The 24,042-nt window shown below is 34.5% G+C and overlaps 1 protein-coding gene across 5 annotated transcripts in view; it reads left to right on the top strand.

The window, feature by feature from the left end:
- The window catches only part of LOC132559180 (echinoderm microtubule-associated protein-like 2), a 42,462-nt gene extending 20,937 nt beyond the window's left edge, over positions 1 to 21,525 (top strand). For 3 of the 5 annotated variants that reach the window (XM_060223798.1, XM_060223795.1, XM_060223794.1), the window contains 19 exons: positions 4,486 to 4,533; positions 6,724 to 6,749; positions 8,664 to 8,790; positions 9,852 to 10,001; positions 10,207 to 10,279; positions 10,978 to 11,025; positions 12,688 to 12,789; positions 12,997 to 13,098; positions 13,504 to 13,638; positions 13,785 to 13,884; positions 14,171 to 14,328; positions 15,057 to 15,182; positions 15,318 to 15,449; positions 16,060 to 16,216; positions 16,958 to 17,055; positions 17,323 to 17,410; positions 17,928 to 18,023; positions 18,434 to 18,564; positions 18,891 to 21,525. In XM_060223798.1, coding sequence (XP_060079781.1) covers positions 4,486 to 4,533; positions 6,724 to 6,749; positions 8,664 to 8,790; positions 9,852 to 10,001; positions 10,207 to 10,279; positions 10,978 to 11,025; positions 12,688 to 12,789; positions 12,997 to 13,098; positions 13,504 to 13,638; positions 13,785 to 13,884; positions 14,171 to 14,328; positions 15,057 to 15,182; positions 15,318 to 15,449; positions 16,060 to 16,216; positions 16,958 to 17,055; positions 17,323 to 17,410; positions 17,928 to 18,023; positions 18,434 to 18,564; positions 18,891 to 19,016 — 2,023 coding nt within the window. In that variant the 3' untranslated portion in view covers positions 19,017 to 21,525. The remainder of the gene's footprint in view (positions 1 to 4,485; positions 4,534 to 6,723; positions 6,750 to 8,663; positions 8,791 to 9,851; positions 10,002 to 10,206; positions 10,280 to 10,977; positions 11,026 to 12,687; positions 12,790 to 12,996; positions 13,099 to 13,503; positions 13,639 to 13,784; positions 13,885 to 14,170; positions 14,329 to 15,056; positions 15,183 to 15,317; positions 15,450 to 16,059; positions 16,217 to 16,957; positions 17,056 to 17,322; positions 17,411 to 17,927; positions 18,024 to 18,433; positions 18,565 to 18,890) is intronic. The other 2 variants (XM_060223797.1, XM_060223796.1) reach the window with 2 other exon arrangements.
- The last annotated feature ends 2,517 nt before the right edge of the window (positions 21,526 to 24,042 follow it).

Below are 24,042 nucleotides of genomic sequence, written 5' to 3'. Positions count from 1 at the left end.
TGGTTCCGTTTGGTCAGTGAATAGATAAAAGTAGATACACTGATTGAATATCCAAACAAAGGTGACAGATGCAGTATTAATGAGAATGTCATTAAGGATTAGTGCCCAGTGTTCCATACATTGCTTATCAATTGACTGATGTAGCAAGCTGAGGTATTGGTCATGCTCTCAAAGGTATACCTGTGTAGCTGACCACAAGCATAAATATATAGCCTCTAGTCTCAGCAGCTTCCTCACAGACAGGTGTTCATTGTATGCCTGATTGCTGCTGCATAACACATGACTGATCATGTGCATTGTGTAGTTTGTATGGTTGTGCTGTAACCAGTGTGGGTGTGGACTGGACAGAGGATATTATCTCAGACCTGTCAACCAGGGGAAATTTAGTGACAGAATAATAACAAGTGTTACTGAGAGAATGGCTACTAGAACCAAGGGCAGGAAGAAACGAAGGTCAGTCAACTTAATAATCAAGTTTTTTATTTTGTCATGACTTTTGCCTATTGTAGTTGTAATCAGGTGTTGGGAATGAGTTCAGATGGCAACTGGTTCTGATGGCATGGTGAGGAGATAAGTGGAACTAAGGACAGGTTTCTCAGGAAAATCAGTGTGGTACATGTACTATAGACAGGTTTCGTGTTAATGGTCGTGTGGTATTATAGGCAGATTTCGTGTAAAGGCTTTTGTGGTACTATAGGCAGATTTCATGTTAAGGATTTTGTGGTTCTTAAAGAGAGATTTCATGTGAAGGATTGTGTGGTACTTACAGGCAGGTTTCATGCAGAAGAATATGTGGTACTTATAGACAAGTTTGATTTGAAAGATTTTGTGGTACTATAGACAGGTTTTATATTACATAACTATTTGGCTGTCTGGACAGGGTTCTCTGTGATGAAGTGATGATACAGTGTACTATGGACATACTGAAGGTACTTATGGGGTTCTTGTAGACAGGTTGGAATGATCATTCGATGGTGGAAACCATGTGATGATCTGGACAGGTTTCTTAAGAACCATGTGATGACAGATAAGCCGTTTTAGTGAAAAAGTACTTAGTATATACTGGACTGGAAAAATGCTAGTGCTTTATAAGTGATTATGTACAGATAGTTACACAAAGTCTGTTGCAGTGCAGTTTTAACTGAAATTTGTTCATGTGGATAAGTCAGATAATTTTCGATGGCATGTTTCACATATTTGGGTAAATATCCAGAGGAATGCTATAATGAAGTGATCAAATGAAGAGATAACATAACCCTGGTTTATAAACCTGAAGTACTGATTTACAAAAATAGTGTTTCTGTTGTAGTTTATAGCTGTGGTTGTTTGTTCTGTGGCAGATTTTATCAGTTTGTAACAGAGGAATTCATTCCAGTTATTTGTCAATGCCTCGGATAGCAAACAATTCCATACCTCTCTTTCATTAATGTGATTCTCGTTCTCGTTCAGTAATCGGGTACATATTCTGGTTCAGTTATCTGACATCAATCTGGTTCAGTTATCTGATATCATTCTGGTTCAGTTATCTGATATCATTCTGGTTCAGTTATCTGATATAATTCTTGTTCAGTTGTCTGATATCATTCTTGTTTGATATCATTCTGGTTCAGTTATCTGATATCATTCTGGTTCAGTTATCTGATACCATTCTGGTTCAGTTATCTGATATCATTCTGGTTAAGTTATCCGATACCATTCTGGTTCAGTTATCTGATATCATTCTGGTTCAGTTATCTGATGTCATTCTGGTTCAGTTATCTGATATCATTCTGGTTCAGTTATCTGATATCATTCTGGTTAAGTTATCCGATACCATTCTGGTTCAGTTATCTGATATCATTCTGGTTCAGTTATCTGATATCATTCTGGTATCTTATATCATTCTGGTTCAGATCTTATATCATTCTGGTTCAGTTATCTGATATCATTCTGGTATCTTATATCATTCTGGTTCAGATTTTATATCATTCTGGTTCGTTGACCTGGTGCTCATTCTTGATCTCTGACCTCATCCTTGTTCTATAATCTGATGCTCAACAAACTGAGCTGAACAGAAACTCCATATCTAAGTCTGTACAAATCAGGACAATAGTAATTACTGGAAATTGTTCTGGTGACGAGGTATGTCAGTAATATTCTGGAAATTGTTCTGGTGACGGGGTTCGTTAGTAATATTCTGGAAATTGTTATGGTGACGAGGTATGTTAGTAATATTCTGGAAATTGTTCTGGTGACAAGGTATGTTAGTAATATTCTGGAAATTGTTATGGTTACTGGGTTTGTTAGTAATATTCTGGAAATTTTTCTGGTGACGAGGTATGTTAGTAATATTCTGGAAATTTTTCTGGTGACGAGGTATGTTAGTAATATTCTGGAAATTTTTCTGGTGACGAGGTATGTTAGTAATATTCTGGAAATTGTTCTGGTGACGAGGTTCGTTAGTAATATTCTGGAAATTGTTCTGGTGACGAGGTATGTTAGTAATATTCTGGAAATTGTTCTGGTGATGAGGTATGTTAGTAATATTCTGGAAATTGTTCTGGTGACGAGCTATGTTAGTAATATTCTGGAAATTGTTCTGGTGACGAGGTATGTTAGTAATATTCTGGAAATTGTTCTGGTGATGAGGTATGTTAGTAATATTCTGGAAATTGTTCTGGTGACGAGGTATGTTAGTAATACTCTGGAAATTGTTCTGGTGACTGGGTTTGTTACCTTGTAATAATGCAAAGGTTCTAGATCTTACAACTGACTGGTTTGACAACTGACAACCTTTTGAAACATGCTAAGGTTATAGACATCATGACCAGTTGGTGTGGACTGGTTTGATTATAAGGTTTAAGGTCTTATTTATGGCCAAGATGGCTATTTAGTTGCAAAGCTACACTGTAGAACTACATATGGTTCAATGTTTGGGGTATCAGTATCATTAATATATATCACATCATCATTTGAAATGAAAGGAAATTTACCATTAATCTATAGATAATTTATATACTGTATATAGACATGAGCTTTGAGGTGGCCCAAGAGGTATTCTAGTTTTATGCAGTAAAAATTACATTAGAAGGGTATTTTTTCTTTATCAATATAGAAATTTTTATGCAAGTCCTTTTTATTCATTATGATGTGGATGGAAACATGATGTGCAGGAGTTTGGATCGCGATATTGCATGTCCAGGCAGACACCATGAGCAGTCTGATCTAGTGAGGTTCTAAATTATTAATGATGTTTCTTTGTGCCAGCTGTTGCCACTAGTAGCCACCTCTTCCTTCAAAGCATTTAAAGGTAGCACTTCCTTCCCCTACAGCAATTTATATATCTCACTACTCTATCAGTTACATATCACAGTAACAGATTACTTATCCATCAGAATCCCTGGTTGAACCATCCCCTGTCCACTAAAGTTTTTGCCCTTTGAAGGCAGTTTTAGGTTTAAACCACAAAAATAAAATTACCCAAAACATTTCACACAATACAGCTGTCAATATACCACCCCCTACCCCCATGTGCTTTCTAAAAAAGGTCAGAGCTGAATCTAACCCATTCCAATTTTTCTTATGGTGAATATTGTTATACATTATAATGTAACGCAGCATCCATAAGTCCAAATCATCTTGTCCCTTTCATTCAAATTGAAATACAAAACATCCTTGCCAATATTTTTCTCACATATAAAATATGGTATTTTTATCTCAGAACTCACAAGTAGGATTTTACCTGAGAATTGAAAAAAGGCCAGGGTGGAGTATTTTCCCTTGTTTCATGTATAAAATGTAGTCATATCATTTGATTACTCCGTGCCAGATACACCTAACATGTACCCACAGCACCCTGTTTTCCAGGTAAATCAGTTATAACTAGCACTTTCATTTAATATTCCCAGGTGATATCATAATTAGTATAACGTCGGTGATATACCTACAAAGTAATGTCCACTTTATGATCAACCATTAATTATACAATAGTGCTTACCTATATCTGCTGGTGCTGTGAGGAAAGAGTTCATATTTTATGGATCAGGATTGGAATTATGTGTTGTTTTGAGTGACAAAGTCAATTTAACCAGTCCACAAGAAACAGTTACACTGCCGATTTATTGGTAATTGATGGCCCAAATATCTAATTACATACCGGTTTAGGACATTTTACAGATATTGCAAATATTTTAATTCCTACCATTTTCCTTTATCTTTTGTTTTCTGTGGTAGTTATATTCACCCAAAGGTGCAATAACAGAATTTTTATCCTGTTGCCCCAGATCTGTGAAGCATCTGACTATACATATACTGTTTGGATCTTTTTTGGACCAACAGATATTTTACGATTTCAGGTTACAGTCGTCCTGTGAGCAGCTTGCTGGACCAAAAGTGAAACATTTGTCACTTGTTCTTTCTTCTTTAAGCTGACAGTTAAATGTTTGATATGTTTATCTGTTCTTGGTTTGCAGTGTTAGATGTACATGACTTATTTTGCTGTTTTAGACGTAGCGTTTCCCAGAGCAGCTTGCTGATGCGGTCAAACCACCGAGGGTAAAACATGTGACCTTGTCTCTCTCTGGAGCACAGTTGATACTGCTAATCTTTCGGCTTATTGCTAACCATGACCGTTGCCTTCTTGCTGTTTGTTTGCTGTGGGAGTCTAGCTCCTAATCTGATAGCATGCCACCCAATTTTAGATGGTGGCAGACCTTCAATGGCTGGCTAGCTCAAATCTCAATGCATCTATGTATTATTTGAATTTTTTCCTTTTCCTGTGAGAACATGGACTGTTCCCAGTTTGAATTTCAACATTTTAAGAACATAACAGAAATTCTGTGCTCTGATCTTTGTTATATTGCTTTACCCTTACTGGCCTAAGATGATTTGCTTTCTGTTTTAAAATTGTACCTTTGAGTTAACAGTTCATGTGTTTTGATCCATTTTATCCAGCCATTCAAGTCCCAACCTTAGGTTGATACCTTTTAAATACATTGCATTAGTGCACTATAGACAGAATCTACAGCTGTCCCACTCAACTGGACCGATATGCTGACCTTGAACCCTCTGTATCCTGCCAAAAATAGTATACACATATATAATCAACAAATATAGAGTTTTTGCTTGAAATGTCATTTTCCCATGATATATTCCTATTTTAGTAGATTGTCATATATTCAAGATTAGCTTCTTTATAAGTTTAGAATCAACTATAAGACTGTTATACTGTTTAACAGCTACATACTGTCATCTTTTCTAAATACATGTTTCATGTTTTCTGTTCAACCTGCCTAGATGCTAGGAAAATGACCAGATGCATGGAAGTTTAGAAATTATTTACCAAGTGTTTGACATGTTAGTGTGTGTTCAAACTCTGATCACATTAATGGACTTGCAAATGTGTGTCATCACTTCATGAATATATTTCAGAAGAATCAGTTATTCAAATATCTACAGATCCTGTCTGGCCACCTCTGGCACATATGTATCATCCGTTTCACAATGATTGAAATCACCTGTTTAACCTGTATTTAGATTAACAGAAATTGTAGGTTTTGGTAGACTTGATGAAGGCAGGTAAACAGTTGATTTAGGCAGAGGTATGGCCATTACCTACGTCATGAAATGTATCTCACATGTACCTACAAGATGTACATACTTTTCTTATCTGTACACTTTGATACAGTTTTCATCTGATTCATTTGATAAGAATTTAAAGAGCTATCACCCTATGCTTTTATAAGTAAATCTGGACATATCAACCTCCTCATTAAAACATCTTAGTGTTTATAGATAGACATAGTAGACTAATCAATCAGCAAGTTAGTTGTTTATTGTACGTAACCTTTTTCATACTCTATTATATCTCTTGTGTTTTTTTTTCTGTTTTTATTTTTTTGTTTTTGGAGGTGTTTGCTTTCCTTTTAGAAAACTGTTTACATTATTTTCAGAAATGGTATTATGGTACTTTCATATTTCTTAGGTACTGTTAGCTTGGGAAAATGGTATTCGATCTTTAGTTTTTAATTTTTATTGAACAAAAAAAAGTTTCTTTAATCCAGTTTCATGTTTTCCTGCTCCTTATATAATTTTTTTGGGATCTTTTTCTTTTATTGTCAGTTTATGGAGGTTGTCATCTTTCCAAACTGGGTAAGACTTTACTGAAACCCCTGATTCACTGATGTGGAGTATTCTAATACGGGTACTGAAACCCCTGATTCACTGATGTGGAGTATTCTAATATGGGTTTTTGTGGACATCTTTAATTAGTTTCAGTTTTAACTTCAGATTTGCTGTGATCTAATGAGGTGTTTTTTTGTGCACACCAAATATGAATATCACTTTTTCATCAAAAGTTTCTAAGTAAATTAAATCTGGGTCCTATTATGACATATTTGACCAAGCTAGCTATATTGTTCCTGTTGTGCTAGTATAGGTAGATTTAGAAGTGTATGACTTGCCTTCATGTTTATATATGGAATGGAACTATCTCGGGAATCATTTGAGAGATTGTTAAATGATAATGATGAATTGGCAGATGCAATATCCTGTTCACAGCTAGTATTGGATATGGTGGCATGTCTGTCGTTGGAAATGTCATGCATGTATATTAAGTGTAAAGTAACACAATTGTTGTGATGTCAGAGAATGCATTAGTTGATATTATCCTATTTGATTATTAATACTGGTATGTTGGGGGGAAACATTTACAGTTGTTTATCTTGCTTGTTTTTTGTATTTCAGTGCAAAGGAACCAGTATGGAACTGTGGTAAGTGATTTGATCAAATATTGAAATCAGTAACCAGAATCAACTTTGTTGTCCAGTTGTACTAAACAGGTATTAAGTGGCCTGGACTTAACAATAGCAGTGGTACCTTTCAAGATAAAAACCATCAACAGTTGATACCCAAGTAATAATTAAGATTTTACACCAAACCAATTGACATGATTTTGCATCAAACATGGAATAAAAAAATTATGCTTATCCAGGGAAATAGTGGAGAAGTTTAAACGGGCATTGCCCCTCAGAAACAAACCCAACAGAAGGCATATAGACAAATATATTTTACAAAACCAGTAAATCAGTTAGTTTTTACAAAAATTATAAACAAACCATATGAAGACAATATTACATTTTCTGTATGGAAATTTTTGATAACACAAAAGCTAAATATTCTATAACAAGAAAGGCTAAACTGTTTAAAAACAATTTTCATTTCTTTATTTCAAATTTTGTATAATCAATATACCTGTCTTGTATTTTCTCTGCCCAGTAACTCAGTGTAACCACTGAAAGCCTTGTCAAAGCATTCTTTTTTCAGCAGATAGTAGTAGTTTTCAAATATGAATTAAAACCATAAATAAACAAAACACACAACAGAACCTTTTTATATCCCCCTGAAAGAAAGTCTTCAAATTAATCTGTTATTTGCATGTGAAACTTAATCAGACATGTCTTTCTGTGGAATCTGCTGTCCCCAGATTTGTGTATATTGTATGTGTAACCTTTGTTTTAATCCATGTCATACTCAGTAACTGGTAAGTGGTGTGGTGATGGTACATTTTATATATACAAATGTACAGAAATATGTTGTATTGTACACCTTCAGTGTTACATGGTCTCATTGATGGGCAATACTATTATCTGTGGTCTGCCATTACTCTCCTGCCTGTATTGATAGAAACATTTTGACAAAACTTCATTCAAGTACAATGTGATCTGGTACACTTTATCACTCTGCTACACAGTGGTATTTGATGATTTTTCACATTATGTTATATCTTCACAGATTTTTTTTAAGAAATTCAAACTTTAGTGTGATCAGTCAAAAGTTAATCACCTTACAAATTTTAATGAAACTGAATACATATATGAGTGTTTTACATGGACAAGTTTGAATTTTGGTGTGATTGGTAAAAGATCAGAAGTCTCCAGTTTTCAAAACTGAATTTCAGGTTTCAGTGTTGTGGTACATTTAGTTACATGGATGCATTGTAAAGGTTCTGATAATTGAAACAATTTAAATGTATTGTACATGATAGTACACGGTGTAATTTTCTGTCCCTACAGTACATGAATGAGAGTTAATTACAGACAAAATATTGGCAAAGCACAAAGTAAATAGAGATCAGAAGATATTTGAAATTTTCCTACAGTGATTTCTGTAATGTTTTAGAGGCTGAGATTTTTCTATGCATTTTTCTCTTCTTGCATTTTTCCTTAATGTCATTTTTTTTCTCTCCTTTTTTTTATTCTAAAAATATAATCACAAAGTTCTTTTTCTCTTTCAATAAAAAGAAGAAAAAAAACCAACTCAGAAATTTTTCATTGGTCATATTTAAAAATCATTTTGGTTTCATGATGAAGTGAATATTGTATTTGTAGAAGTTTTGGACTGCTCTCTGATAATATCTGATAACCAACTGTACATGTATTTATATATGTGTAGATCTATGCCAGGTATTAACTCATCTTGTAGCTGTAAAACTACCTTTTAAGATCTACTTATCTGATAAATAAAGACTTGTTATCTATAAGAAGTTGTCACATTATGAAATGGGATACAGTTCAAATAAAGTTAACCTTTGGTGATATAAGATCTTAAACAGAAATTAAATTCTGGACAGAGAGATAGGCCTAAAAATGTTAAGACTCTAATTTCTCTCCTCTGTGCTGTTACAGATGAAGGTTATCTGAAGATCTACCTTCGTGGCCGTCCAGTGAACCTGTACAGTCCAAGTGCTATCACTGAGTATGACATCTCCAAGGTCGGAGAAGCTCCTGATGAAAAACTCCGCCTGGAATGGGTGTATCCTTGACTTGGTCATATGATTAATTTCTTGTGAAATTTTTCAAATTTTCAAAATTCAATTTTATTGAAACCTCAAACAGAGGAAAACTTCATAAATGATTGACAACATGTTTGACATCAAATTACCTCTTGCATCAGTTTGGTACTTGAAATATATGTAATCTGTATTAATTGTCAAGGATCAAAGGGTGTATCAATTTGTCTACACTTTCTACCATGTACAGTACATACATTGGTAGTTTACTACAATGACATATATTCTTTTGTATGATTTACTCTTGTGCTACAAAGGCAGTACTTATTGTGATGTCTTAAAGGTGATCATACTGGAATCATTTTGTCAACGATGATCAGCTGTCATTGGTAGCCTTGTGTGTGTGTAAAACATCTATGGCTATGATATTGAGATCATGTGAGTCAACAAAATCTCACTTTTCAAGTAGTGCTTACTCATACTCATTTGCTTAGAATCAGTTTTCATGTTTGAAGGTCAGATATCAAGGTCACTGTTTTATAAATAGAAATCTGAATTCAGCACAATATCTTCCCAATTTTCAGTTTTTTAACTATTCTGATTCAAACCTTAGGCTGCACTTCCTGACTGATATGGAAAACATTTTAGATCTGGAGATCAGAGGCCAGGCTCAATTCTAATAAATAGGGATAGAAAATGATTTCACCTAATAATGTGAGATCCTTCAGCTAATCAATCAAAATTTGTATAGTGCTTACCCATTTATTTAAGACCATCGTACTTAACAGGTCTGTAGATCAAAGGTCAAGGTCATTGTAACTGTTAAATGTTACATGAGTTTCCTTAAGGCTGGTAAAACTCACTTAGATTTGAGATTACAAATCTATATCAATGGAACTCTGTCTCCCATTGTTTATTTTAACACATCAAAAAGTTGGCATTAACATCTTAGAGGATATTCATAACAACGTTTCATTGTCTAAACACTGAATGTAAAAAATCAACTTCAGTGGACTTCAGTTGACTTAGCAGGACACATCATTTCCCAGAATTCTTGTTGTTTGTGATTCCTTGACAGATGTAGTTATGGTTACCGTGGACGAGACTGTCGGTCCAACCTTTACTACCTGCCAACAGGGGAGATGGTCTATTTCTCAGCAGCAGTTGTCGTCCTCCACAACATGGAGGAGAACACCCAGAGGCACTACGTTGGTCACACAGATGATGTCAAATGGTAAGAAATAGCATGTCCTTCCTAAATGGTAATGATTGATTAGTCTTTTGTGACAGTTACTGAAACCATTTTTCTCAATGTTGAAAAAAAAGTCATACATTTTACAAATATTTCATGGTCAAAGTTTTCCTTTATCAAACAAAACAATGATGCAAAAAGTATAGTTTGTTTAAGATTGAAAATGATATGAATTATTCATTGATAGCTTGGCAATCCATCCTGACAAGATCAAGGTAGCATCTGGGCAGGTTGCAGGTCATAGTCGTGTGGAAGGCAAGGTAAGCTATAATGTCAATATATTCATGTTTCACCCTTTTTTTATAAAAAAAATTTTGTGAAGGTTTTGTGTATGATGCTTAATTTTCAAACTGCCATTTTCTATTTGATGTTGTCATGCTTTGAGATGTTGGTGGATTTTAGTGGTGAAGGTATGGAGTTCGTTTTAATAAATGATAAACATAAACACAGCGAAAATACCTGCTTCAACAATCAACATTCTCAAGTATCTATATATATTCCTGACCTCATAACAATTATAAAGAGTAAATAGATATTGATAAGACAGATGTGGTGTATTCATCTCCACATTGTAAAATATACAAGAAGGATATCTATCCAGGAGTAACTCTCCATGGAAAATATGAACATATAGTACTATTTATATAAATAAAATAAACTGTTATGATCTTACAGTATGTAGACTGAGATTTAGAAACCAGTATACTTGCATGCTGTATGAGGTTACAGTGATATAAATAGGTGAAATATATGGTTTATTTGAATTTTTATTATTGCACGTTATATACACCTTTCACCGAGGTCCAGTTTTACCTGGTCTCCTCCTTCAGCCTAATGCATGATCACTGTATATTTTGTCATTTGACATTATAGCTGAGGAATTCAATTTTATAGAATTTTTCACTTGATGCTGTTTTATTTTGCTTAAACTTTGTACTGTTTTCCTGCATGTTTGAAGAAATTCGGTAAAAAGACAGAAATACCTGTTGAGGATCGCGAACATTGGGTAAGTGAATACAGGTGTGATATGTACAATGACTGATGTTGGAGTAGTTTGTGGAAATGTTGGACTACTTTTGTATCAGTGTGTGTAACAAGAATTCTGATTGGCTTATGATCACATGTGATCTATATGAAAAAGAGGCAATGAATACATCTGGAATGAAAAGTCAGATTTTATAATGATCATCATTTTATTTTTTTATATTTTTGGGGCATTTTATTGATAGAATTCAGGATCATATACATGTAGGCAGAAGATGAAATCTTTATTTAGTTCATGTGTATTTTGACATAAGACACAAATGACATTTCACATTTACACCCATCACTATACTACTGTGCCATTCCGTACTGTGTGTTTGTGGAAAGTGCCAGCTGTAAATTCTTGATATCTACTGATTATTAAAGCACTTATGATGGTGTTCTATATCTTATTTACAGTATTGATTATCAATATATTGGTGCATGAAATTTTTTCATCTTTTACCACATAATGTCAATACAGTAAATACATTGTTTAATGAGATATGTTTCTGTTCGAACATTGCATTAGAATCTCTATCTCTATATAACTTTATAAATTTTGTTAAAAATCAGTATCCTTCAATTAATGTATATTTTTTTCCTAAAAAAACAGTGTATATGTTTAGCTTCTTTAGGTACCATTTCAATTTTACATTCTTTTAAGATTACTGCTATACAAAACATTAGTATCCTGAGAACCAACGTTTCCTTATTTCATCGGTTTCTGATACATGGAATGATTTCAAGTATAAAGCTTTGTTTAATTCAATTTTTTTTTTACTTCTTTATTTCATTCTATTTTTTTTCCATGGACACATATTTCATCCTGTCGTTTTCAAAACTGATAGGCTTAATCACCATGACATGAAGTTGACATGACATGAAGTTGACATGACATGAAGTCGTGTTTTCCTGAACAACATTTGATTGTATTTGGAAGAGTTGCTGATGCTTCTCGTTTTTATGATAATGATCTGGTCTGGAGATCCTCGCTTTCAGTTTTTGACAGATTCTTTGAAACTAGGTTTGTTTAATCACTCTGAAACCACAAAATGAGATTGTGTTCTTATCTCCAAAAGTTAATGCCCTTTGATTTTTCAGCATTTTAACCTTGTTCAGGGATTTTTCCAGCCCCCAACCCAAATCTCTTCATCATTAAGATATATGTTTTCCCTCATGACTTTTTGACTCATCATTAGCATTTCCATATTTGTGTTCTTTATGACCATCAAATATTTCTTTGGCATTGGACAGGGGTATACTATTCAGCCCCACAGCACTCTTGTCTGTTGAGTTATAATACAAAATATATACCAGTATACACCTAATACTATGCTCTTCAGTATACATTACTAACCCCATATTTATTTCAAATGAATTACATTTATATAAAGATTAAAGGATTCTTCACTTTGTAATTATCACTTTTCATTTTGTGATTTGTTTACAAGGTACAGATCTTTAAGCATTGACTGTGAGTCTAATACATCTAGCATAAGTCGAATGAAGTTACAGCATGTATTAGGTATACTTTATTATTACTAGTAATGAAATATAAATTGTATTCTTGTATTAAGCAGACTTTCAACAGTTAATCAAACTTATCAGAGGGGATGTGGTCATTTGTTATCCTCTGTTTCAGCCTCATGTCCGTGTCTGGGACTCCGTCAGCCTTAACACCATCCATGTTGTAGGTGTCGGAGAGTTTGACCGTGCCGTCTGCTGCATCTCGTTTTCTAAACTAGTAAGCTAAAATTCCAGAATTCATGTACAAGATGACACACTTTTTATTGTCTCTGTCTCATTTTAAACAATTTTGTTCTGATTAAAAGTTTGATCTACATATTCCTTATTTCCATATTACAAAACATAATATTTATGTGAGATAATAATTCTGTTGGCATCCTTTCAAATTGTTGTCTTTAGTAAGAATTTATATGTTTTATTTTAGGATGGTGGCCATCACCTGGTTGCCGTTGACGATGCCAATGAGCATGTGATATCTGTGTGGGACATAAGCCGTGACAACCCTCGCCGTGTCACAGAAACCAAGGTCAGTAGCATTGATATTACTGGCTGTACAGTCAACACCAGTATTACCACAATATCCCTCATAGATGAGCAGCCAGGGTTGCTAAGGTCAAGGTCATTGAGAAGGCTTAATTGTTTTGTACTAAGGGTCTTATTGTTTATATGTACAAACTGGTTCGTGAGCACTTTGAACGTATCATTTTTGGCATAAATCAGGACAGACCTTCAAATGGTAATACTGGCCTTGAAAGGCTTAGTCAAAACTGGTCCAAAAAAACAAAACAAGATCAGTACATTTACCATTATTTCATAAACAAACAACCGTGGTCCATCAGGTCACACTGATAAACAAAAATGGACATAGTGTTTGATGGATATACTATGTGAAGAAAACAGTTATTTCAATTAGTTCAATTCTGTGTTACAGAGCTCCACAGAACCTGTCCTAGCAGTGGAATTCCATCCTTCTGAGAAGAACTCTATTATTTCCTGTGGTAAGGGACAAATCAACTTCTGGACCTTGGAGGGAGGTACTTTGGCCAGGAAACAGGGCATCTTTGATGTAAGTACTTGTGTATAGTAACACTTGAAGAAAATCCAGTGGTTTAAGTATTGATGCCAAATTGTACACTAAAGTTAGAGTTACGGTAAAAACAACTATACAATGAGGTTGTTTCAAACGTTATGGTATTATTTGTGTTTTAACAGAAACATGACAAACCAAAGTATGTGCTGTGTCTGACATTTGCCGATAGTGGTGAAGTTATTTCTGGGGACTCCAATGGAAACATCTTCATTTGGGGCAAAGGTGAGTCAAGAAGTACAGTATCAATAAAAAAAAAGTATTGATAGATACGAAGAAAAATGGATAATCTGTTACTAATTATAGTAATTTGTAAGTTGAATATGTATTAAACAGACTCTATTTCATGACCAACATTTTTTACGCAAATCTGAAAAATCTTGTCATATTCCCCATACACATTAGTATACAGACAGAATCAATCAATATTCAGTATTTTACATGGACCAACTTGAACTTACTCACTCGGTCCTTCTACTTTGATGTTCCAATAGTATCACAACCTTTACAGGTACCAACAGGATCACTCAGGCCGTGACAGGCAGTCACGAGGGTGGTGTGTTCTCGTTGTGTATGATGAAAAACGGATGCTTGGTATCAGGAGGCGGAAAGGATCGCAAAATTATTCAGTGGGATAACAATTACAAACCTACAGGAGTAGAAAATGAGGTATGGCACAGCAAAGTAATAATCTTTAGAGTCATTATTATGAAGTCATTATGTACTTTACACTTTTTCCTGACTCTTTGAAATTATGTCCATTTGAATGGATACCGGCATGATTCCTGCTGAAAATGCAATTGATGCTGGGATGTTTTGACAAAAACATACATTTTTATGCTCCCCAAAAATGTTTGTGGGAGCAAATAGTCCCTGTTTGTCCATCTGTATGTCAGTCGTTCAATTAGTCCTCTGATGAAGCATAGCTTTGCCCATTTGCAAGGATCATGAAACTGATGTATACATTGGTCATACTAGAGTGATGTTTACTACCAATTTCAGAGCCTATAACCCCTCAATTACAAAGTTGTTGCCCTTTCTCGTTGGGTGCATAACTTTGCTTGCATTTAAACTAGGAATATGGAATGTTGTTTATACATAGATTATGCAAAGACGATGTGAATTGTACCAAATTCAGGGCCCACACAAATCCTTAATTACAGAGTTATTGCCCTTTGTTAAAAATTTGTGTCCAGAGCACTCCATAACTTTACTTTTGTTTAAACTAGGATAATGAAACTTGGTATATACTTTGGTCATACTAAGATGATGTACAGTGTACCAAATTCAGGGCCTGAAATCCCTTAATTACAGAATTACTGATCTTTGTGTAAATTTGTGTCTAATAAAGTTGTTTTCGGGGAGCATTCATCAGTTTCACTGATGCTCTTTTTGAGGTTCCGGAATCATTTGGTGGTGTAAGGATGCTGAGTCAAGGTAAAGGTGGCATGGTTTTGGTTGGAACTACACGCAACTGTATCCTACAAGGAACTCTCGACCTTCAGCTTGACCCTGTCGTACAGGTAGGTCACCATGGTAACAAAAGTCAAATGAACATTAGTAATGATATTTCAGTTTGTACTTTACCAGTACTGATCATGTTTTTAGCCAATCATTGTGAGGCTAAAGGTATTGATATTTTATATATATCTCAAAAGGGTCACATGGATGAGCTGTGGGGCTTGGCCGCCCACCCTAGCCAGAATCAGTTCCTGACTTGTGGTTCAGACAAACAGGTTCGCCTGTGGGACAGCCTGACCCGATCTGTTGTGTGGACCAAAGACGTTGCAGTATGTATAACTCTTGTTTTCACTTACCACAAAGAAGGAGAGAGAGAGACTAAGGTTTTACTTTTCTCAATATGACCATATCAATCCATAGTTTGTAGAATGTACAATAAAAAGCATGTTTATCAATTAAACACAGTGATGACTTAGGCCCCATTTAAGGGTATAAAATATGAAATTTTCATTTGTTTTTAACTCAAAGGTTATGAGAAACTGTGCACTTATACTGTTCTTCCGTCCTATTCAACCCGGAAGTATACATCCCACACCCCTCCTATTTTGCAAGTACAATTCCATGATAAGGCAATGACTGCTGCCTGTAAGTTTGGCTATCTGTGCTGACTGTGATTGGGTATGTTAGAGTAAGGAATAACTTGAAGTACTTCAAAATGATGGCAAGGAATACTGTTTCACATTGGGATTGTTTTGGCAATTTATTTACAACTGATTAGCTAGTTATTGCTTGATTTGCCTGTATATAACAGGTTAGCATGTTTGTCTTTTTCACACAGCCATATGATTTCCCTTTTGCAAATTATATATTGATATTTATAAAGATGTATTATATTGAACTTGTAAATGTGATATCATATCTCTTTTTTTCTACATTTAGGATGCTGCCCACTCCTGCAGTATTCATCCCAACGGTAACCTGGCAGCCATCGGTACAGAGACTGGGCGCTGGTATATCCTTGATCTCCACACTCATGAGATTGTCACCAGCCATACTGATGGAAATGAACAGATAGAATGCGTGTTATTCTCACCAGGTAAAGAAAAAGAAAAACTTGCAAAGAAAACAAATGAAAGGTTTATTATGCTTATGCTCACTGCATGATCAAATAAATATTAATATATTGAATATTAATATAAAAAAAAAATACAGTTTGTGTAATATATTTCATCATTGCTAGTTCATATAAAGTTTAAATCTATTACTGGTTCTCTATTTCCCATGTAATCCCAAAATACATAAGAACATTTGTCTTTATAGTCCATCGGGTGTTTATATACATAACATAATTAATACAAATAGATTGGCTCACCAAACATAGAAGTAGATGATGCCTTTTTAAAAGCAGGAAAAATGTGTGCTTTTTGGATTCCCATTCCAATTTGTAATGGGTTACATCCCCTAGACCAAATCTTTCACACATCATTTGGTGATGTTATGATAATAAAAAGGAGAGACTTCAATGTTCCCTATATGAATACTTTTTGTTTGCATTTAAATAAGAATCATATGCAACTCTGTAACCAGGATCTAGAATATACAGTAACAAAGATATAGATTTTTTGGTTGAATTCTCTTTTCACAACTGGTGTTTATATATGCTTGGGGTTTCTCCTCCTTTTAACAAGTCCCTGCTACCATAATAGTATTGAAATGTTTTAAAATCAAGTGAAGGATATTATGTATGCTGGAAGTAGTTCTATCAACTGATCATTTACTAATATCTTCAATGAAATGAGAAATGTGAAATGGTAAGCTCTGCTTGGTTTATAAACAGATGGAAAGTACTTGGCACTTGGCTCCCGCGACAACTATGTGTATGTCTATGAGGTCTTAGATGATGGACAACGCTACAACAGAATTGGCAGGTGCTCGGTATGTATTTCAAGTTTTACATATTATCCAACCTTCCTTATTCAGGAGAAGCACTAAGATTTTGTCCTAATTTTACTTATAAATTGTTTATAAAATTTCTTTTTCATTCATGATTTCTGAAAACCATTAAGTCAAAAAATACATTGGTCATTAACTGATTTACTAAAATTTAAGTTCACACGTACTTATATGTAGTGAAACATTTTGATGAATTGGTTAAACTGGTTTCAATAAAATTTGTAATTATGTAATTATATTGTGTTTCAGGGACACAGTAGTTTTATAACACACATTGACTGGTCGTCTGATGCTCAGAACTTGGTCAGCAACTCTGGGGACTATGAGGTTCTATACTGTAAGTGGGTCATGATCATTATAATCTGTCATCATGATTTGCTGTGTTTATTCTTCATAAAGCCTAGTGGGTCAACACATTACCTCTGAATCTACAACACTTTAGACAGTAATGCTATGAACGCTGGGCTTCCACAAACAAATTATTGATCCCTTTTGTAACATTTCTGACATCTCTTGCTTAAAAAACTCTTCAAGTTAAAAGGATTGATAGGCCACTAACTAATGCTGATGATAACACTTTAGATAGTTATTATTGGTTATGATAAAAAAGGGTGGGCTTATTACCAGGCATGGACTCATTGCAGAATAAATATGGTAAGTTTGTTTGGATGTTCAGAAGATAAGGTCACCTAAATACTATCAATAGTAACAAAATGTTGGGTCAAATTTTATTACACATGCATGTGTCTAGGTTTTATTGATAACACTTTATCATTAAGAGCATAAAAGCTTTTCTGACCAATTATCAACAATGTGAAATTACATCATCAAGAAATGTCATCATACTTTATCAGGGAGTGTTCCAAGCTGCAAGCAGGTCACCTCTGCCTCCTCCCTCAGAGACGTAGATTGGGCTACACAGAACTGTACTCTGAGCTTTAATACTGCTGGTATGTACATCGTCCCAGTATGGGAGTATTTGTTATAGCTGACCTCTATATATATACTTGTATACACTGTAATAGACAATTATTTGTATGAGAAAAAATAATTAAAAAGCATTTTCTGTTGTAAATATTCAGTGTTTTACATTTATGAAACATAAGTATCCTCATGTTGTGGTTTTGGGTCTTCTTTTTTACTGAAGTCTTATATTTCGTTAACAAACATTTATTTGGGGTTTAACACGATAATGAAGCAAATTCACTGTACATTTAAATTTGTAAAATATTGTAAAGTTGAATATGGTCATCAAATAGAATCTGATGTTGCTTGGTACTTGTAAAATAGTGTTGGTAATGTAAACAATGGTTATGTTTGTTTTAAACCTTATATACACTGTAAGGATTATGTGTTTTAGGTATTTGGCCAGATGATGCTGACGGCACAGATGTAAATAATTGCTGCCGTTCCAGTAAACACCACCTGGTGGCCAGTGCTGATGACTTTGGCAAGGTGAACCTGTACAGTTACCCAGCCTGTCAACCAAAGGTGTGTGATCTGTATACTCATTTGTTTACTTCAGGCTAGAAATGCATTACAGAATTACAATCAGACAACGGGCACTGCATCTCATTATGGCAATCAAATTGAATACATTGTACAAATTTTGTTGATATTCTTGACTATTGTTTTCTTTATCTAATGTATATAATCCACAAAAGTGTGCACCATAGAAAATCATTTCAAACCTTGATATCTGTTATTTACAGGTTTGAACAAATGACGTAAAATGATACAGATAATTTCTACTTGAGAGTCCTTAGAGTGTTGATGTAAACATTTCATTACTTAACAGGCATGATTTTTTTTTTCAGACTAAAGGCAGTATATATGGAGGGCATAGTAGTCATGTGACCAGTGTGAACTTCCTGCACGACGACTCACGTCTTATTTCCACGGGAGGACGGGATATGAGCATACTGCAGTGGGAAGTTGTGTGAATGGTGGAACAGATTGCAGCACTTAGCTAGGTGTAGAGTTTTGTGAAGGTGGAACAGCAGTATAATGAGGGCAGCGGTTGGCTGCAAATTTGGCTAAGGCGTATGTGTACGGAGAAGAAATTGCCCATGGACATTGAGTACAGGATCAAATCTTTTGTTACTTATGTGTGTTTGGTGGTATATTTGTAATCTTGAGAACAGTTTTTGTAACATAGCAGCAGGGTGTGGGAGAGTAGATGCACAGGATATATAGCTAATCATATATTCTTAGTGGATGTAACTCTTTAGAACTACAATGATTTAGACAGCCTCCTGGTTAGAAACCAGCACCATTGAAGAAGATGCTGATGGTATTTTTTTCTTGTTAAAGCATTGAATATAATTGTAAATTAGAGATCAAATGATAGATGTTCATGATTTTGAGAGATAATCATTCTTTACATAATGTGTTCAATTAAATTGCAATCAGTTCAGATTTACCTGATCACTATTCTATACTAATCAAGTCTGACCAACTCATTTGTGATTGTAAAGTTGGTAGTTCAATAGAAAGGAAATGAGACACACAAATACATACAGTTTGAAAATACACATAAGACAAAGAAATAGAAACATTACTACAATTAGCTGAGATTTGTTGTACAGTTAAATATACAGTGTAAGTTTTATTTCATGCCTTCTTTATACACTAATTTACAACATTGATTAGTAAGAGGTACATGTACCTGCTTTGAGATTTGAGAGAATGATGTTCAATTAGGCAGAGCAGACTATAATTGGTTTAGATCATACCAGATCACATTTGCATGACATTGAATTTTTTCCAAGTTATTCAATTACACATATAACCTCTTTGTTGATTCAAATTTATACCTATGTTGACATTTGTTTGTTCAAGTTTTATCTGCGGAAGGAAAACTAAAGCAAATTATCTTGAAGCAGGCTTAACCACAAGATGGACTCCTTTCTAATCCTCCCTTTCTACTACTTGTTATGTACTCTATAACATTGGACAAAATATATATAAAGTCTTTTTTTCTTCGTTTGCAGTGTGTGAAACTTGTTAATCAGTTTGTTAACTTTGTCTTAATGTCTTGTATCATGGATGGCAAATAATTGTTTTTGTGATATACAATGTATCTAGATTTTGTCCATTTTGTTATATGTTTATCTTTTGCCTACAGCATTTGCATGTTAAATTCTAATGTTAAGCCCCTTGTTTGGCCCAAAGGGAACTCACTGCCAGGGAAACAATCATGTTTGTATATATTAAGCAATAAGTCCTGAGATTGTGGCCTTATTATTACAGGACATGTCCCAAACATCAGGTATTTTCATCCTTTATGAAATTTCTAAAATCATCCTGCCCCTGTTTATATGATTTTTACAGTGTAGAGTTTCAGTCTTGACTTTCCTGCTGTAGGCCAATACGAAGACTTATCTTACATGTACTCCGGAACTTTAGCAGTGCTTTTATAGCTATAATCTACAATACTTATGTGCCTGAAATTTTGATAATCATTTTTTGTAATCTCTTCTTTGTGATTCAAGTATATATCAGTTGTCAAATTTTGGTCTTAATGGTTTATATCTGATTTTGACTAGGATAAATTTTAGTTAGCCTATACTGTAAAGACTAAGAGCTGAAAATTTTGCTTCATTTTAGAGTTTGTGCGAGAGTTTGAAGGTAAAACATATTGTGTTCACCACATAGCTGATTGATTTAAAGCCTTTCTTGTCCAAAAGGACCCATACTCATGAATGAAAGGTTAATCATAAAGGAAACTGGGAGAAAATCAATGAGGTTTGTTGTTCCGAGCAAGACAATTTTATTGAAACATTGCATGATCTATTACAAGTTCCGAAATATAATTTCCTTTGGCTGTTATCAGGGACCACAAACTTGAAACTATAATAATTAGCTACCCATCGTATCTTTTTTGTTATTAGATATTTGAATTTATACTCAATATATGTAACAGAAAGGGTTACAGATTTATGTTTTAAAGAAAGCGTAAATATTAGTCATAATATAGAAACTCTATTTTAGAGATAGAACTAGGGAGATTTATATATTCCTGGAAAAATGTGTTTGTAATTGTGTTAGCAAATAGGAATCATAAAAAAGAATGCTTCCTTCTGTGTATGTAGTTCTGGAATAACAGATACCATGGACTTAGATATATCTGTAAGTCCTTGCCCATACCTTTACTTAATTGTCAACTGAGCATTGTAAACATCTGGATAGTATCATTATAGACCTGTGGTGTTGTGGTGTAGCTCTATGTTCCCACTATCTGTAGACACTATTCTGGTGTAGGTGGTGAAGACTTGTGATTTTTTTTTTTTTTTTTTTTGTTATTTGTTGATTGTTAAGGTGAATCAGTATTTGTGCTGTTTACACTATAGATTTATACAGATATACTGATTTACCACATTATTCTCATCTTTCTATATTGTACACCATATTTAATAATTATTAATAGACTTAATAAAATTTTCATTTCTATTACTGGTGGTTTTTTTTATTTCATTGATATATATACTCTACTACATGTAGATCAAAAAAATACTTCTAAGTAACAATAGATGTAGCTGGCTAGTTTTAATTAGTTTCTGGAGAAAAATTGTAATATAATAATGTATTCTTCACTGATCCACTTCAAGAGTAGAAAAATTTACTCGTACCTGGTATATGAATGATAGCTGCAGATTCATACTACTAAACATAGTTAAAACAGACTTCCCTTATAACATATTTCTAATAAACTCTTTTAAATCTTTTCAATACTTGTGGAATAATTATTATTTTGAAGCTGAATTATAAATGTGCAGTTATATAGAGTTATATCTTGAATATTGTACAAAGATACAAAAGTGAAGAACATTTTTCAATACATATTTATAATAAGATACATTAGAGCCAAATAATGAATTAAACTGCACCATTCAGCTGTTTGTTCTGTCGAGGACTTATTAGTGATGCTAAAGGCCTTGATTTTTAAATTGTATGTGACTGAGGAAAATCCAGGTGATCCAAAAAAAAAAAAGAAAAAAATGAAAAATGTAAATGGAGAGTCGCACTACCCTCATGATTCTCAAACTTTCATAATTTTCAAATATCTGATAATTTGTAAAGAGCATCAAGTACATGTGTATATTCTAAACCATACCACTGGTCAAATGAATTAAAACTTGGCATGCAGGTTACGGCAAATCTTGGGGTCTAAAAAATCCACTAGCATTATCTGCTACCTGCATTCTGGAAGATTGTACAAAAGACACAAGTGAATAGCTCTTTCCAATACAACTTCAGAATAAGATACAGTAGTGCCAAATAATTAATTGGCATATTACAGCTGTTTTGTCCTTACAGGATTCATTAGTGATGCTTATAAAGGTCTAAATTTTAAAAGCGGAGGCCACTGAGGCAATGAATATAGTCTCTGAATATCAGGTGGACCCTCCTTCCTCATATGTTTTGAGGATTCAATGATGTCCTCCAAGGATGTGCGGGCTGGGTTGATTTGGCCTAACCAGGGACTGATCAGCTTTCGCCACTGTATCCGTCACCAGTTGTCTAGTACTGTGTCTGATAACCACTTCATCTTTCTTTCCTCTTTTCCATATCGAGCTAGAAACCACCTTCATCTGTCTACTTTCTACCCATTCTCTTTAAGGACCTGGTTGTGCTGTTGTGTATACCTGCCATCAGTAAGTACAATCTGGTACATGATCAAAGTTAAAGAGTTGTATGCTCAATATACATGCAGAGTTGTCCTTAATACCCCAGGAAAACAGGTTCAAAGGACTTAGCAGGACATTGTTTGACTTCATGAGTACACTAAGCCTGTAGCCTTCCATCTGCCTGATGTCCCAGGATACTTTCTGCTGACTCACACTCTCTAAATGGAAATCTCTGACAAGCTGTCTCATAATAACTCCCAGGCTAGGTTGACCTAGTTATTACCTTGACCTCCTCCATTACTGATTTGAGTGAAATTCGGAGCTGTACAAGCCTACACTACTGAAGATCCAAGGTATGCTCAGCCAACACATAGATATCCATTTTCCATTGCCTCAACAGAGGCGAAAGGTACTTCATACATGAGCAATGGTCACAAGGGTCCTAGAAGAACATCGTGCTGGTTTATCAAGGTTTTGAATTCCCCTGGAGTCCACTTTCATTAGCTTGACTGTTTGGTATCTCCTCTTTGCTGACAGTTAACTTCTGTTCCTCACATTGTCTGATTAAAGGATGATATTCTAGGACTTAACTGGCTTGAATTTTATATATGCCAATATGACCTTCTTTTCTATATGTCTCTGATGGCCAAACTCCCTTTCACCAGTCTTCATTGGCACTATGTCAACCATGAAATCTCTGGTAGGTGGCCGTCAAATGCCAGCCAACATGTAAGGGCGTCTGTTCATCTTCTCTACAGCTTTTAGCATCAGGTTCAAAGCTGTTGTGAAGAGTCACACGTATATTGTGTTCCCGATGACTATCCCAACTTCCAATCTCTGCTTAGCTGTGGTATAATCACCAATGACGAAACGCATCTAGAACATGTGTCATCGATGAAGCCGAGAAGTCGCTTACTCTTACGGAACAACTGGTTTTATTCTCATTGCACCTCTTCAGGTGTCCCCATCTAATTTTTGTTTTTCCTATTTATTCTAGTTTTATCGGATTTGAGTTTAAATAAAGATTATGTGGGCACCACTGTTGTTACACTATTAAATTTCGTGTCTTGTATTTGACAATGCGTTTCAAAAACTTCTAATATGGAATCTCATACAAGGTAATCACAGTCACTTTGGTCTTTCTATAAGGTAATATATGCCACAAGAAGAAATAATTCGAAGCTAAACCATGGACGTTTATATCATACACGTCCCTAGTTAAATCACCCTTTGTTTTTGTTTCTTCTAGCTTACATGTGCGCAAAATGGGTCTTGCCGCACACTAGCCTATAGGTCCAGATATTTAAAAGCCTATTCGTTTGGTCCCTGTCAACAGGCA

This window comes from Ylistrum balloti, unplaced genomic scaffold (genome assembly GCF_031769215.1).
Source record: "Ylistrum balloti isolate Yb309-2 unplaced genomic scaffold, AGI_CSIRO_Ybal_v1 Utg370872, whole genome shotgun sequence".
In the NCBI taxonomy this organism is placed as follows: Eukaryota; Metazoa; Mollusca; class Bivalvia; order Pectinida; family Pectinidae; genus Ylistrum; species Ylistrum balloti.
The sequence above is the reverse complement of the archived record's forward strand: the minus strand, read 5'-3'. Positions and strand labels throughout refer to the sequence as shown.